General features: G+C 48.4%; 4 protein-coding genes across 4 annotated transcripts; 3 read left to right on the plus strand and 1 right to left on the minus strand.

The window, feature by feature from the left end:
* Positions 1-1,358: 1,358 nt before the first annotated feature.
* On the plus strand, positions 1,359-2,127 carry EDB93DRAFT_1109118 (uncharacterized protein; the record flags this gene model as incomplete). The annotated part of the gene is made up of 4 exons (XM_041447924.1): positions 1,359-1,386; positions 1,478-1,599; positions 1,652-1,814; positions 2,030-2,127. 4 exons carry the CDS (start codon positions 1,359-1,361, stop codon positions 2,125-2,127), a joined length of 411 nt encoding a protein of 136 aa, XP_041301212.1.
* Positions 2,128-2,651: 524 nt separating this feature from the next.
* EDB93DRAFT_181843 (MFS general substrate transporter) lies at positions 2,652-4,844 on the minus strand. The gene is made up of 9 exons (XM_041455605.1): positions 4,495-4,844; positions 4,324-4,439; positions 4,088-4,267; positions 3,962-4,038; positions 3,853-3,911; positions 3,751-3,807; positions 3,122-3,702; positions 2,981-3,069; positions 2,652-2,928 (listed from the first exon to the last, which is right to left on the minus strand). The coding sequence occupies exons 1-9, from the start codon at positions 4,674-4,676 to the stop codon at positions 2,734-2,736; spliced, it is 1,536 nt and encodes a 511-aa protein (XP_041301213.1). The 5' UTR covers positions 4,677-4,844; the 3' UTR covers positions 2,652-2,733.
* A 1,698-nt stretch (positions 4,845-6,542) lies between these two features.
* EDB93DRAFT_1243620 (uncharacterized protein) lies at positions 6,543-7,262 on the plus strand (the record flags this gene model as incomplete). Its single annotated transcript, XM_041452167.1, has 4 exons — positions 6,543-6,672; positions 6,725-7,070; positions 7,126-7,176; positions 7,232-7,262. 4 exons carry the CDS (start codon positions 6,543-6,545, stop codon positions 7,260-7,262), a joined length of 558 nt encoding a protein of 185 aa, XP_041301214.1.
* Positions 7,263-10,973: 3,711 nt separating this feature from the next.
* On the plus strand, positions 10,974-14,221 carry EDB93DRAFT_182169 (uncharacterized protein). Its single transcript, XM_041455606.1, has 4 exons — positions 10,974-11,127; positions 11,185-11,591; positions 11,907-12,548; positions 12,924-14,221. The coding sequence occupies exons 2-4, from the start codon at positions 11,225-11,227 to the stop codon at positions 14,063-14,065; spliced, it is 2,151 nt and encodes a 716-aa protein (XP_041301215.1). The 5' UTR covers positions 10,974-11,127; positions 11,185-11,224; the 3' UTR covers positions 14,066-14,221.
* Positions 14,222-15,114: the final 893 nt, after the last annotated feature.

The raw sequence follows: 15,114 nt of genomic DNA on the forward strand, positions 1-15,114 counted from the left end.
TCAAAGCCCACTCCAGTGGCATCCCATCGCTGGCTTTTTCTCCCGACAGCTCTCTGGTGGCGACTGGTTCAGGAGATGGGATGATAAAGTTGTGGTGTACAAAGGACTGGGTGCTGCTAGGAAATCCAATCATTTGTCACAATCATGAGACAAATGTCCGCTGCGTCCGGTTTTCGCCGTCTGGCGAGCTTCTTGCGATTGCAACACACAACAATATCCAAATCTATAATTTAGGTACGAGGGAATGCGTAGCAAACTTCAAGGGTCACAATACCAGTGAGTCAACCAATGGATCATACAATAACTCGCTCGCCTGGATGCCTGATGGTACACGGCTTCTTTCATCGGGCGGTGCCACGGATCCGACCATACGGGAGTGGGATACATCAACCTGGACACAGGTCGGTGATCCCTGGAAGGGCCATTTCAAGAATATCCAGGCCATTTCTCTAAACTCTAACGGCACTCTCCTTGCCTCCGCATCTGATGACAACCGTGTCCGACTCTGGCGTGTTTCAGATCGGCGAACCATTGTCGCATTTAAACATCCTAGCGAGGTGCAATGCGTTGCCTTCTCCGCCGATGACAGGCGAATCCTCAGCGGAGACCAGGATAAGAAAATATCAGAGTGGCCAATATTTGAGGAGGCTTTGCAAGAGGATTGTCCAAGGATTGTTGCAAGGGATGGTTCAAAGGACGATCCAAAGGAGCAGGTAAGGCACTAAATAATTCAGTTTCATTTGTGTCATCTAATCGATGTCAAGGCTCAGGCCTACTCCGATTTCAAGGCATGTTCCCACCTTTGTCTCTTATAATGCGATACGAGCAGGCTTGACGCAGGTCCTCGCTATAAACTCGGACGTCCGAAATGCGTGTATAGCTGGTGATTTGCGCACTGCTGCTATTGTGCTAAATCAAGAGATTGATACTCATGCCAATAATTACATCTCCTATGCCAACCGCGCATTTGTTATGGCACGAGAATCCGACTGGGACCATGCGCTCCATGATGCAATTAAGGTGATATACCTTGACCAATCATGGCCCCCTTATGAAAACTCACTTTTATGGTGATATAGTCCGTCAGAATTCAGCCCTCATTTGCAGGCCATATCTCCAAGGGCATCGCTCTCTGCGGGAAAAGGCAAGTTTTGGCTGCGAGGACAGCATTTGACCTTGCGTCAGGATTCACCAATGGAGATTTAAAGACCACTCATTTCCTTTTCTTGGTCAAGGCAGGTAAAAAAAAATTACGTAGTCCTACGTGCTTCATCACGATTTTCAGACCATCGCGTTGTTTAACGCAGGTCAACATGAAGAGGCAATGCTACGTGTCGAGGAGCTAGCTGCCTCTCCCAATGTCGATACTCTTGTCGTGTCGTGGAAGTGAGCATCGCCTATTTGACAAGGTTCAGGTAGTGTTCTGGCACTGATCCTTCTGCTCTTCCGCATCAGGCCTACCTACGGGTTCAACTAGGAAAAGTAGCCTTTGATAACAATCGCTACAACGAAGCTGTTGACCACTTCACTGCCGCGGTCAACGCCAGTGCTTTCTTTCATAAATCACCGATTCATTCTACATACGACGAATTTGTCATGGTACGTTGATATGATGCAACGGAACAGTGTGCTCATCTGTGTGTTTATGCAGCTCTTTGGTTGGGACCTGAAGTCCTTGTGGCAGAACGCGAACCAGAAACAGTGCCGCGCACTCCTTCGGGCGGGTAGAATTGCAGCAGCCATAGAATCTTATCAATCCACCATGGACAAGAGTGGTGAGGATATGAAAGCCCGCTTAGGTGCCTGGTTTACTGGTAAGTCTTCAGCAACGCCACCTAACTGTGACCTAAGAGTCCTAATCTGCACTCAGGCTTCGCTTAGCTCTCTAAGAACCAAATGCACTCTATACTTCCAATAGAGATACTGTGCACTGTGTGCGCAGTCACTCATACAGTTGAAGCACGGAAATTTTCGAGTGGGTTTCATGTATTACACCTTGATGGTATCTGTATCACTTTTGTACTTGTAGGCTCTTTTCACACGGTTAAGCGACTTTTGCCTTTGACGTCTCGGGTCATTGCGGCTACTTATCATCACGCATGGATGCTTCATTATGAAGCCCGCTAGCATTTCTTCGCGAACAACAGCAAAGTCAGACTGGTCAATGAAGCCATGTAGTCTTTCTTTGAACAGTCCGAGCTTTCGAGGCTATTTTCAATGGAACTGGTATTGAGAACCATCGCAGGTGGCCTCAGCATGAAGGACTCTTATTCTTTCGCTTACTCAGAGGTTCGAACAGCTATTTCTGCACGTCACTTATTGATGTTCAGTGCCGCTAGGAAACGCGATTAAAAGCCCGTACTATATCATGCAGACTCCAGCCATGGATATTCAAGCAAAGTCACTGGCCCAATATGTCATCAATGCTCGCTTGATTACCGCAGCTACAGGCGATGAGACTACTGATGTGACCTATACTGCATCGATGTTCGTCATCTTTTCATTCTCTCTGACCTGGGCCCGTGTTAAGTGTTACTCGATGCCAAAAGGAGATCCGGCCATTAGATAGTGGCCGAGCACTACCCTTTGTCCTTATCGCCGGCAAAGTCTCGCGAGGCACCCCAGAACTTGCATAAAGTCGCATGTTTGACATTGATGTCATGCAATACGGCATTATGTTAGCGTATAGTCTACATGCACCTTCCTGCAACTCTCTGTACGCAGACTTCATAATCAAGCGGCAGTATTACCGGCCCGTCGCTTTGCACGACAGCGTGGACCAATCCAAATAGCAAGCCAGATCATGGGAGAGCACGCCAGGCATATTCCCCCAAGCAGTACATAGGTCCAACCAGGACCTATCGCGTTGACAATCAGGTCTACGACAGAGACTATCAGAGCACCCAAGGAACATCGGACCACATTATTCTGAAACGAAGTAGTCAAGATTGTTGATAAATCAAGCGACAATGACACTTACACATGCGGTAATGGAAGAACTCTGTGAAGGTAGTAGATCAATGAGTAGCGTCTGCACGCCGTTCATAGTAGCGACGACTGTATAACCGACTGTTGATCCACATAACTAAGAGTATTGCGAGAAGGAAAGGAAATGACGTACAGATAACTTGCAGGATCAGTGGAACTGCAATATTTACTTCACGCTGAAGCGTCCACCCATAACCAGTGCATGTCAAAATAAAAATGGCTGTAAATATGGGTATCATCCGCAGCCTGGCTCTTTCTATTGGGAAATTCTCCTCCTTGGTCACGTCCTTGGGCAGTATGCGCTTTTCAGGATCTTCTTCAGCCTTCTTCACGAGCCTAGCCTTGGTTCTTCGAAAATCGGCATCCAGCATTCTGCCGGATAGGACAGTGCTAATGATCATCCCCCCACCAATCGCTAGGAAACACAATCCTATATCTATTTCGTTCAGGAACGGGTACTTGCTTGCGAATATCGTGGATATCGTGGTATTCACCGCGTAGAAGACGGCGTATAGAACTGCATTGAATACGAGAAGGTTCAAAACATCCAGGTAGAAGAAGAGGCGTAGCGGATTGTTTAGTGTGGGCTTTGGAGGCTTCTGTGCATCACGGTTCACACGCCCTTTCCCAACAATTGGCACGAGGGGACGATAGAAAGGCGACGGTATTACACTACCATCACCCACCAGTCGACGGAGTGTTTCAGGTAGGAAACTGTAATATGAATGAGGTCAGAGGAACACTAGAAAATAAATCGCGTACGTGAGTATGAAAGCAAAACATGTGGCGGACATGATGCATAGAAACCAGAAGATAGATCTGTAACACATTTAGCTACATTCAATGTATTAGATAAGAACTGACCTCCATCCGAGCTTATCTGCAAGGACACCACCAATAATAGGTCCCAGAGCAGGTCCAACCTACGCGAGTATTAGGGTACGTAATGCAGTAAAAGCGATACCTCATGTACTTGTGGTCCCAAGGTGAATAAGCCGAAAAAGCCCCCGCGTTCTGCAGGAGTTCCTATATCTCCAATTACCCCAGCACCTTCAACTCCGGTAAGATGAAAAGCTATAACAGTGAAGTTAATACATACCTAGTGCAACTGTACTAGCAGAACCCGCGGCCTGGATGCATCGCAAGAGCATTAGCAACCAGTATGCTGAGGTCGGGACCAAAGCCAGGCCGATGCAAGAAAAACACAGGACGAGGAGACAACCGAGAAAAATGGGACGTCGCCCAATGCTGTCCGCCATGGTCCCCCAGAACATGGGAGCTAATGTGGTTTAGATGTAATCCTTCCCCCGACAGACTTGTGAATCATTTGCTTACAGATGCCTTGAAGAATCATGTAGGCGGTAACGCTCAGATTGATTGATTCTATAGACGTGTGAAAAGCCGAAGCGATTGTCGGTATTGCAGGAAAGTACACCATTGCAGTCAGCGGACTAGAAAGATGTTCAGAATGCCCCTCTGGTCCACATACGGATGAAGATACGGCACCTAAACAATGCAGCCAAAGAGGCGATCATTACAATGAACCATTTTTCTTGGCGAGTGTATATACTATATGGCTTTTCTGAAGCCTGTTTGTTGTCCCTCTGTTCCTCGAGTCGATGTGGCACAACACCCCCAGCCCCGGGAAAGGTTACTGAGTTATGGAGAGTCTGTCTAGCGTGTGCCATGATCCATACACCAACTACCTCGCTAGAACTATGGAAAAATGATAAATCGAGGCCTTCAGGTGGGAATGATCAAGGGTCGTTCACTATTTATGGTGAAACAACAACGTGAGTACATACTTAAGTCACGGTACTGAACATGACTCAATGAGCAGTTTGTTGCCAATTTTTAGTCAATTCGATTCATCAACCACTCCGTCTTTGGCAAGCACGAGGTTGGGAACTTGGGATGACAAAGGGCTGACATAGATAGCGCTTGCTGACGTATGACGCGACGCTGCACATGAGACTACACCAGGCTTTGAGGCAAAATAGCCCCCGGCGTCCGGCAGGCGAGATTCAGAATCTAGAAAATTTGTCGAAAATATGACCCGCGTGACTTAGTTTATCAGCAGCAATTATATAATTTATGGAAAATACGTGCCCATTGCATGCACAGAAGTGCTGTCCTGCGTTGCAATGGCAGAGGATACAAAGTAAAGTGTCAGTGTCGATATGACAAGTCATTTTGTATCTTTCGTGCGTCTTCTTCACCTCGTGGCACGTCGATGCCAGATGTAAGCTGGAGAATGCCTGCCATTTCATACAAGCTGATCGCAGTTATACAGTGATGCCGGGATCGTCTCACAGAAAAGTATGAGGAATTGGTTGCGACCCATGGTTGAATAATGCATACCCTTCAAATCAAGTTCATCGACGGTCTGAAGACTCGAGACGAGAAGTTCTTGAATGGTCTGCCTGGCGTTCCCTCCGTTAGCGCGTTGTCGGCTCGAGGTCTGTTTCAGTAAGAAGGGCGTGAATAAGTTGTGTCAGCGTAACTGCTGTGCCCACCTGTGTGTATGATATGTGCGGCATGCAGTAGAACTGAGGCTTCCACGACTGAAGCGACGATAATTCGAGCAGTTTTTAGGGTGCCGAAAACCTCAAGGTGTTCATACCTCCAGTGAGAACATGAAGAACCAAGCACAGGTGTTGGTCATAAGGTCCATTTGTCTCGAAGACGTCAAAGAGATAAGGGAGAAGGGATGCCTTGATCGATTCGGCAATAGATTGCATGGCCTCCAACTCGAGCAGGTGACCGTTGTGGCGACCTTTGGTAGCATGAACAATCAGAATATTGATGACAGTATCCTAGCCTCTCTTCCGAGAACGTGAACAATGACCGAGGATAACTTGATGTATAGGCAACTAGACCTCGGAACCTTATAGTGTGAAAAATAAGCATAGGTGGTGAGCAACTCAAGAAATGTATTACGTAATACCGACCTAGTGTCAGTACCGCACACCGTTGGCCTTATTGGAGTGGACATTTTGGCATGGAGGTCATGCAGTCATTGTAATGTCCCACTCATGACGCTCCAAGCGCTCAAACCAGGTAGGCCTCCACCGATCCTGTAGTATGCAAATCAGGGTCTTCCCTATTGAGGGTCGAAGCGCTCACTATCCTCCGCACTGAGAATAAGTAAGTGTGCTGGACGAGGAGTCTGAGAGCGGAGTTTGCCATAGTCTTGAAATGGGTCATCCCTGTTGAGGGTTCTTTCGTAGGCGGTCCATTTGAGCGCTGACCACAACAGGCAGTGTAAACATGCAAATGGAGACATATAGATAGTACCGGCAATCCTTAGGAGCAGTAGCACTGGTGTACCCCGCAGTGGACATTGTTAAACTAGAATCATCGAAAGCTTATAGAACATGTATTTGAATGAGACACTGGCGGGGAATCCTCAGCAGTAGTTCCGTGTTTACTAGTATTTACGAGCATTAATATTCTTAAACAAGCACTTCACTGTGAGCTTGACGTCGCGGCTCAGCCACTGCAGGCTCACTTTCAATCTTGATGTGCTTTCACTTGAATGATCCATCGTGGAAATGGAACTCAACATCACCGCCGTGAGCTGGCCCTCTCTTTACAACCCAGCCATCGAGCTCTCCGTCTGTCCGAGTCATGGTCCCCTACTTCCCATACAGCCAGGTGGTTATTATCTCGTCAATCCAGACGGTAAGACATTTTTGTCACTTTTCTACTGCAGAGAGCTTATGGAACCCCACAGATATCTTTCGCTTCACTCTTTACTGGACTCTTATTTTTCACATTCCTTTCTATGCCATCTGTGGCATCTATGCCTTCCTCAATTTCGCATTTCCGCCTTCGCGTCGATCAATAACGACATTCCCGCTTGAACCCTCTCCCCATATTCCCTTCTCCCCCGATTCCAACCAAACTGAACAGTGGATCAAGCGTCCACGACCTAACGTTCGCCGTTCTCGACTCACTTTTGCCCTCCTTGTTATCCTTGCGTTTCTGTTCCTTAGTCTCACCGGTGCTGTCATGGGAGCAGCTGTGGTCGGTTTCGTACTTGCAGGTGTATACAAGGCAGGCGGCTTTTACATGTCCACGTGCGTTTGTTGTCGCTGTGCCCGCAGCATGCACTCACTGATCAAATTCATCAAGCTGGGTCCCGTTCGTATGGGCTGTGATCCAGAGCCTTGTAGGGCTTCTAGCGTAAGTGGACCCTTTTTTTCGTCTGTTGCTATGCAATCTCAATCAGTACTGGCAGGATCTGGCCGTCTGTCATCACTATCATTTGAGCTCTTGCGACTCTGCGAGTTTGCGTCCGAGCCCAGGATTATGGCTACCCTTTGGATTTGGCACGCCTTGTGTTGCAACCCCTAAACACCCGGGCGATCGGTACTTGTACATCGCATCTTTGCGTTCAGCCTCGCGGCATGTCTTGCGAGCAGGGTGCTGCTGCGGTGTGGACTGTTGTCTCCTTCAGCGAAGCGCAGTTGCCCCACAGCAATGGTTCGACGGACATTGGCGCGTCATTGGCCATCTCGCCCTTCTCGCGGCTTCGTCGCTTTGTGCAGGTAGAGCTGGTCCTAGCGCATACCACTACCGGTATTAGAATATCGCCATCTTGATCCTCTCACGACGGTCACTCTGTATCCTGTACAATGCATTCATACGGGCAACCCATTTAAAGCCGTATACAAGTGACTGTTCGTACGCGAGGTCAGATCAAATGGATGGAGCGTGGCTAAGCGCGATGATTCGCAGCAGGACGTAAAATCTGCTTCTACTAAAAACATGTCGTCTGTATTTCCTTTCCCTTAGAGTTACTCACTATGATTTCACGCAAGGTGTGCGAGACAGGGTTCTCGTGTTATCTCATACTTTCGTGCCCCCCGTCTCCCCGTCTTATCCGAGCTGATCTCTCCGCTTCCGTTCAAGCGACGCCTACTAAACGCTCAATTAATACATTTTAATCCCATATTGTGGGGAACTATTCCTCTCTGTCAGCCTGATGGTGGCACATGCAGGCACCGTATCGAGGATACGTCGACATTCGCCTAGAATTCCCCCTCGTTGGTCCAGAACTTTCTCATCTCCTCAACAGCCTAAGCGCTCATTGGCCGCATGGCCACGAAGACCTTGACAGCGCTGAAATCAGAAGGACTGAGAGCGTTATGTCGGCCCTCACCAGCAACTAACTTGCAATCACTGACGTATCTGCTGGCAGTACAGTCCACACTTGCCTAACAATTTAAATTAGCCCGAGCGCCGACGCTAGCTCTGAAATGCATATGCAGATACGACGTAAAATACTTGAATATAAACGACGAAATTCAGGCAATTTGAGCGCTCTAGTGGTGTTAAATATCTATGATAATCATCATCTGCACCAAAGTTCGAGTAGCATCAACAGTATTAATGAATTAATGCGAGATGGATGTTTCTCTTCCTCTACAACGGTAGATGCTGCTGCATCATTATGGTGCAACCAGTGTACTCAGTATTTTATTGTTGCTCATCGGAAATCCCACTCATTTATTGTGCGTACAGGTAAATATTCTTTTGAACACAACCTCATGCAAAGCGTTTCCAATTCAGACTAGCGAAGTACTTCGTGGTGTTACGGTCGCAAAAGCTTGAAATATGCCTTGTGATAACATTTCAAGGCCATACTGCCATGTACTGCTCTAAATTCCAGAAGAATAGGACCAACTACGTTGGATGCGAGTAGGACCGTGAGACGATTTTCAACCCCAGCGGGGTCGTTATGTAAATACCCCGCGCCCTGCCAACGTAGCAATTGAAATCACTTGTATTACAATCCCCATTCGAATGTCCAGCGTACTGTAGTAAATCATTTCCTGGACATAACTGCTATTCACCAAGACCTGGAACGACCGGATTTTTCATGGTCATGGTATACCCCAGGCTGTGGGTGGAGATTGCGGCTGGTATGTGCACACTAACTTGAATGTACCTAACCGTTCTTGGCGTCAACATTCATCGCCATACTCACCCATAAAAATCCTTTTTATCGATTTCCATCCAAGCTAGGTAATATCATTCGTTTCAAACTTCAAATGCCACCATCAATATGTAATTCACGAACCATGACCATTTCCGACCTTCCGATTTCTGGCGATATCCTCACGCACTTGTGCCGCAGAGCGATGTGATTAAGTATGTTTGATCATCTGCACTGCTTCATTGAAGCCTCCATCTGCTGACGAGATCAAGATCACTGCATCACCCCGCGATCCACGTGCTCAGGGTGATGACGTCTCGACCTCGCTTCGAGGACAGCTTCGCGCTTGGCCCCTCACTTATCGCTGCATTATCGGCTGCCGTTCCGTTATCGTGGTATGACGTTGCTGCGGAGGGTTCGACAGCCTGGTGCTATTCATGCGTGGGTTCTCATAGCGCCGACAGGGGTATCTCGAGACTGCTTCTGAGGGTGTGGTGTGCGCAGTGGTATTCGGAAATATGGTCATGAAGATTCTTGCTTGGTTCGTTATGGCGACCTGCTAAAATGATTGCAACGATTTTACTTGCTGCGTCGCTTGATTGGACAATTTTGATTTGCAAAGATAGTGGAGCATGTTGCACTGCGGCACTTTCATGCCACTGCCTCGCACTCTATCCGAATCACCAGGATCAAGTTTGAAACAAGACCAGATAAATCATTGCATCCAAATTTCAATGATAAAGGGCAGGAGAACTTTGATAGTCCCTGTTTGCGTAAGCTTACATTGTCTGGTAGCATAATCGACTCAAGACGAAGGTTTCACAGGTGAGCAGATTAGAGCGCACCAGCCAGTCGCGACGATCGGATAGCTGTGTCCTGCCTGCACATCTCTAGCCCGTCATCGCCTTGGTAATTTTTCCGTGATCATACCCAGGACACCGTCGCAGATCTGTGGTGGTGGTGTGCAGCATGGATCTTTGCATGATGGATCTAATTAGCCTCGCGATGTTGCGTTGTCCACCACTCATCTTGCAGAGCTGCAGTCAGTAGTAGATTAACTGCTGCCAGAGCGTAGTGCTAGGGCTGATGACGAGCTTGCGAACGCAAGGCAAATGTGACCGAGGATATTCCAAGACACCGGAACCCCCTGAATGCTACGTTTGAAATCCGCGGAAGAATTTGGAGAAAGCGCGGAACCTCGTGTTGGGCGTAGGGATGCGTCGTGATTGATTTGAGGCTTCATCTGATGTGATTGGCCATGCTTAGACAAGGTTTGGTTCAGGCTGTAGGCAACGGAGGTTTTATTTGCCAGCGTGCTGAACTCGAATGTGCTTTGTTTAGTTCGAAACGTTGTAACTGGATGTTATCTGATAAGTACCCACAAATTCTCGACCAAACCGTTATTCTTCCGGCGAGCGGACTTTTGATCGGAAGATCAAGAACGGAGGCAAAAATTTTCAATTCTGCAAGTCAGCGAATGGTCTGGATCTTATCTTATTAGGTCAATTGACGTACGCATGCTGCCGTTCAAGTGTACATAAATCAGTCACGGACGCGACGTTCACCCATCGCCGGTGTCGTGATACGCGGTATGATGAACACACGGTTTCTCTTCGCGTATATGGCGCGAGACAACGCAATAGGTGAGAATCATGAGTCGTGACGACGCGAACACTCCAGGGACGTCTTCTTTGGAAAGGTAATAATAGTGAATGGGAATTCAGATAAGATTGGGGAAGGGCCTGGGAGGATCGCTTGCCACAAAGTCAACATGTACAAATTATACGTACAAAGTATTAGGTAATATAATATTTGATAGACGCTCAACCGATAATATTTTATTATTCCAACAAAACTCTCGCTGGTCAGTTGGCATAGTTTTTTTTTATCTGGATAATGAATGGTAAATTTAAGCCAAAAACATAGACAGGATGTAGAATTCAAGGATGATTAGGAAATTTGGTTGTTATCTTTGAAACGGGTGTAATCTGATTGGCTGGATTTAGGTTATGGTCGTTATCTTTTGGGTTTATCGGTTCCCGCCAATACCAAAAATCATAAACACTGCGGTGCCCGACTCTCCTCTGTCCGTTTATTTCTCTCCCCCCCTACGTGTTTCGCTCACAACAATACCCCTCTTCTCATCGTCGTCCACGTCGACCACGCATCATTCATCATCAACTTGTACAGCATCAGTGAGATCTCATCGTTCCGCGGTCTTCACCCAACAGCTGACGTTCAACGTGTTTCAGTCAACCTATTGTCTATCTTACTATCGTCTGATAAAAAAAAATGTCGCCAATCGTAATGGAACCTCCTGCGTTGAACATGCATCATCCTGCGCTTTCTACCCTCTCCCGGATACAGCAGCAGTTCTCGCCCAGCACAGCCTCAGAACACGCTGCAGTACAACGCGACTCTTTGTCTAACTCACCGGTCCTTGCCGGGTCCCTTCAACAGAAGATAAACCCAGGCGACTTCACTTTTGAGCAACTTTTGCACTCAAAAGAGCGCCCTCAACCTGTCGTAGAAGACCAACCAACATCGACACCGAACGCGCCCCAGCAGCAGCAACGTACTGGCTGTACTAATTGCGGAGTCGTTGACACGCCCCTGTGGCGACGCGACACCGAGGGCAAAACCATCTGCAATGCTTGTGGTAAGTGATCTCTCTTCATCTCATCTCTTTCATTTCCCGTCCTACGCCGTCACGTGTCAACCCATGGTTGGTGGGTTCGTGGGCGTCCGTTTCCAAAACACACCCCCGTGCACTCCATATCACATTCGCAGCATTCAGTTGCATCTGAAACGTGTTCCGTGCATGCTTCTGCCGGTCATCATGCTGATTGGCCCAATGTCATTTCCTACGTTTCTTTCCCTACCTACCGCTTGGTAGTGCAGTAACAGTGTGCTGATTGAAATGTGTGCAACTCGTGTGCGCATCGCTTGGGTTTTTGCTCTTTATTCCATGTAGGCCTTTACCTCAAATCACGCAAAGTCGCACGTCCCCCATCCCTGGCCCGCACGCCAACGCCCACTGCGACAGCTGCAGCTCCCGCTCGCCAACCCCCAAACGGAAGTGGGGAAACAGATATGTCCAACCTAAATCAGGCATCTTTGGCTGTACCAGCGGCATCACCCAGCCAACCCCAATCGTCAAAAAATCAGGAAGCGTTGTCATCATCTCAACCTGAGAGCTCTGGGCAGCCTCAGCCAAAACCCTCTTCGAAAACCTCGTCTCCTGCCAAGTCCATATCTGCTTCAAGTGCACATAACATTTCTATTGGAGGCACGTGTCCAGGTGACGGACGATGTGATGGCACTGGAGGATCTAGTGCTTGTGCAGGGTGTCCCACACTCAATAATGCACTCGCCATATCCGGAAGATTAGAGATGACGGCTCCTGCAGACGAATCCTCACCGTCTGCCCCCGCGCGAGGTGTAACTCCCACCGGTGATGCACCCTCACCCGGTGTCGATACCGAAAGCCCAGCGTCAGGGCCCGCTAAGAAGGTCAAGTCTACTGTCGGAGCGCTTAGTTGTGCTAACTGTGGTACGAGTACAACGCCATTATGGAGAAGAGACGATGTTGGTAACAATATCTGCAATGCCTGTGGTGAGTTTCAGCTTTCGTTTCAGTTTACATGCCCTTCCTATCTGGCCGTGCATGGTCATTGGTCTTATCTCCGCAAGCCCCATTCACTTTGTAAAATTTCTTGCGGAGCACACGTTCATCTCGCAATTGTCGCGCGTGTCTATACCTCGTTTCCAGAATCAGGGTGTCCGCCAGCCCAATTTATCATTCGCGTAATGGGAAAATGGGAATTCAACTTATCCTTTTGATTTATCTTTCCTCCCACGATTTGTGGGGACGCGCATTACCATATGCGATGTTGACGGATGCTTCTTTCGGACCATTTTAATTTTGACACATTGATTGTTTTTTTGCCTTATCATCGTTTCAGCACTGACCTTTGTGATTGTTATCTAGGTCTTTACTTCAAGCTTCATGGCACGCATCGTCCTAACTCCATGAAAAAGACTGTCATCAAACGGCGGAAACGCGTCCCGGCAGCTGGAGTGTCGTCGGGGCGCATGTCAGATCAAGCTGCGGCCGAGGCGCTTGTCTCGGTCGGCCGTCTTGGTAGCCAACATGCGAACACTGAGGAGAGTGATGGTGAGATAGAAGAGCCTCAACCTCGCCGGAAGCGAGCACGACGTGGAAAGAGCGATCGGGAGAAGGGCCGTTTGCGCGAAAAGGATGACGATGAAGATATGGGGGAAGCAGAAGAGGAACAAGAACCTGTCAGTCGGCGGAAGAACGAGCGGACTACGCGGAAAGCGTCCCGCGATTCACATGGTTCCGCATGGGCAGAAGGCACGAGCATACAACAGATTGCAGAGGCTCTGAGCGGCGTTACTGGTGACCGCGCCCATTCGTTACCGCGCAGTTCCGATATGGAACGCTTCGCACATGCTCACCATCTTGCACGCACTGGATCAGGCCATGGCGCATTCATGGCAGCTCCACATGCTGGATTCGATCTCCCTCCTCTTAATGCCGCTCTCGGTGAACGGTTTGGCGGCTATGGCCCCCCTAGTCTCTTGAGTAATCGTGATTTCGGCGGAACGCCATCTAGCTACATGCGCTCTGGTTCCAATGCGCCAAGCAGGACGCATTCGCCGTTAAACCCTGGTCTTGCTGCTCCTGGTACAGGGTACGTCTTGCCGCCGCCTCATGGCATGGGTCATGGATACTACGGACCCCTCGGTCATTCGCCCCCGCCTCATGATGTTTTGAACGGTGTCTTGTCGTCAGGTGTTCCAACCGCGAGTGAGTTGAGGCAACATTACCTTGAACTGCACGAGCAGCGGAAACGGCTAGAGGATATGATCCAAAAAACGGATGCTTTGATGGCTGGTGTCAAGCGAGGTCTTGACGAGATGGCAAGCGTTTCCCAGCAGCAACATCAGCAGCAGCATTCGCCTCAACATTCTCACACCTCCTCCGAACAGCCTGCGCAGCAGACTACAATCTCATCCACCGCGGTGCCTTTGACTCGTTCTGGCGACAAGGACAGAAATAGGGAACCTGTTTGGCCAGTGTCGCCTGAGCAGCCCCCTCGCGAATGATCATCTCTCCTGTGATCGTCGTCCCTCCAAAAATGGCTCCAATGTCATCGCTGTCATTAGCTTTGCGATTCTTGTCCATAATCCCCACTCGCATCACCTTTCACAACGCGTCGCTCTTGTGATCATCTTTTTGCTATATGTTTGACCGACGGTCGGTCTGGGACTATCTGTTGAGCACTTTTATTCACCAGCTCATCACTCTTGTGAACTATCTATCCCTCTATTTCTTCGTCTCTTGGTTACCCAGTTCATGCTTTGCACGTTTTCCATGTCAATATTAAGTTTGTCTTGTTGCTTTTCATATCCTCGCTATGCATATTGCCCAGTACTATGATCTGTTTAAATCACTTTTCTCCGAGTACCCCTGTTCTTCTTGTCCCTTTATGATGCTTTGTTTTGCGTATATTATATCTATGTCGCCTCATAGTGTAGATCGCTGGTCATTGATGGTGGTCGGTGTACATTTTCTAATCCTTATCTACTCATCGTTTATACAGTGTTTCGGCTGGTTGGCTTACCCTACTCCCTAGAGTCCGTGTCCTGTTGTCTCAGCCTCTATTTCTGTTTATTCAGCAATCGCATAGTATTTTTGACCGCACCCCTGTTTGACTGGTCCCTCGAACGTAACTTCGGGAGCCGGAGGGCTTTCCCATAGAACGAGTTGCTTTGGTTTGGTTCATCCTTGATCCACAGTTACGCTATAGGGACAATATGGTCGACGCGACCGTGCGCCGTGGCTCAGGTGAGCACAAGTTTTCATAAACTCGTGATCGCTACTGGATGGGTTGAATGATCACCCATTGACAGCTCGCTGCGTAACAGCTGCAGCCCTGAGCGGGTCCTCGGTTATTTCTGCAAATAATATCACCTGCCGCCCTTGCACTCAAGAGGTAGCCCAATTTGTGCTTAGGTGCCAAATGTCATTCATGTGCTGGTGTGTCACTCTGCCCAGATAAAGGATTAAGTTCCTTTGGATCGAGTTGTTCCTTGATCGACTGGTATAGTACAAGTCACTTTAGTACTGTCTTGACTGAAACAAAACCTTCGCG

This window comes from Suillus bovinus (assembly GCF_016758785.1).
Source record: "Suillus bovinus strain UH-Sbo-P2 chromosome Unknown EDB93scaffold_139, whole genome shotgun sequence".
Lineage (NCBI taxonomy): Eukaryota > Fungi > Basidiomycota > Agaricomycetes > Boletales > Suillaceae > Suillus > Suillus bovinus.

Coding starts and splice junctions, on each gene's coding strand:
- EDB93DRAFT_182169 (XM_041455606.1), top strand. CDS start 11,225: ATGTCGCCAATCGTAATGGAACCTCCTGCGTTGAACATGCATCATCCT. Junction 11,592..11,906: donor AACCATCTGCAATGCTTGTG/GTAAGTGATCTC, acceptor TATTCCATGTAG/GCCTTTACCTCAAATCACGC. Junction 12,549..12,923: donor CAATATCTGCAATGCCTGTG/GTGAGTTTCAGC, acceptor ATTGTTATCTAG/GTCTTTACTTCAAGCTTCAT.
- EDB93DRAFT_181843 (XM_041455605.1), bottom strand. CDS start 4,676: ATGGCACACGCTAGACAGACTCTCCATAACTCAGTAACCTTTCCCGGG. Junction 4,268..4,323: donor CATGATTCTTCAAGGCATCT/GTAAGCAAATGA, acceptor AAACCACATTAG/CTCCCATGTTCTGGGGGACC. Junction 3,912..3,961: donor TATTCACCTTGGGACCACAA/GTACATGAGGTA, acceptor ATACTCGCGTAG/GTTGGACCTGCTCTGGGACC.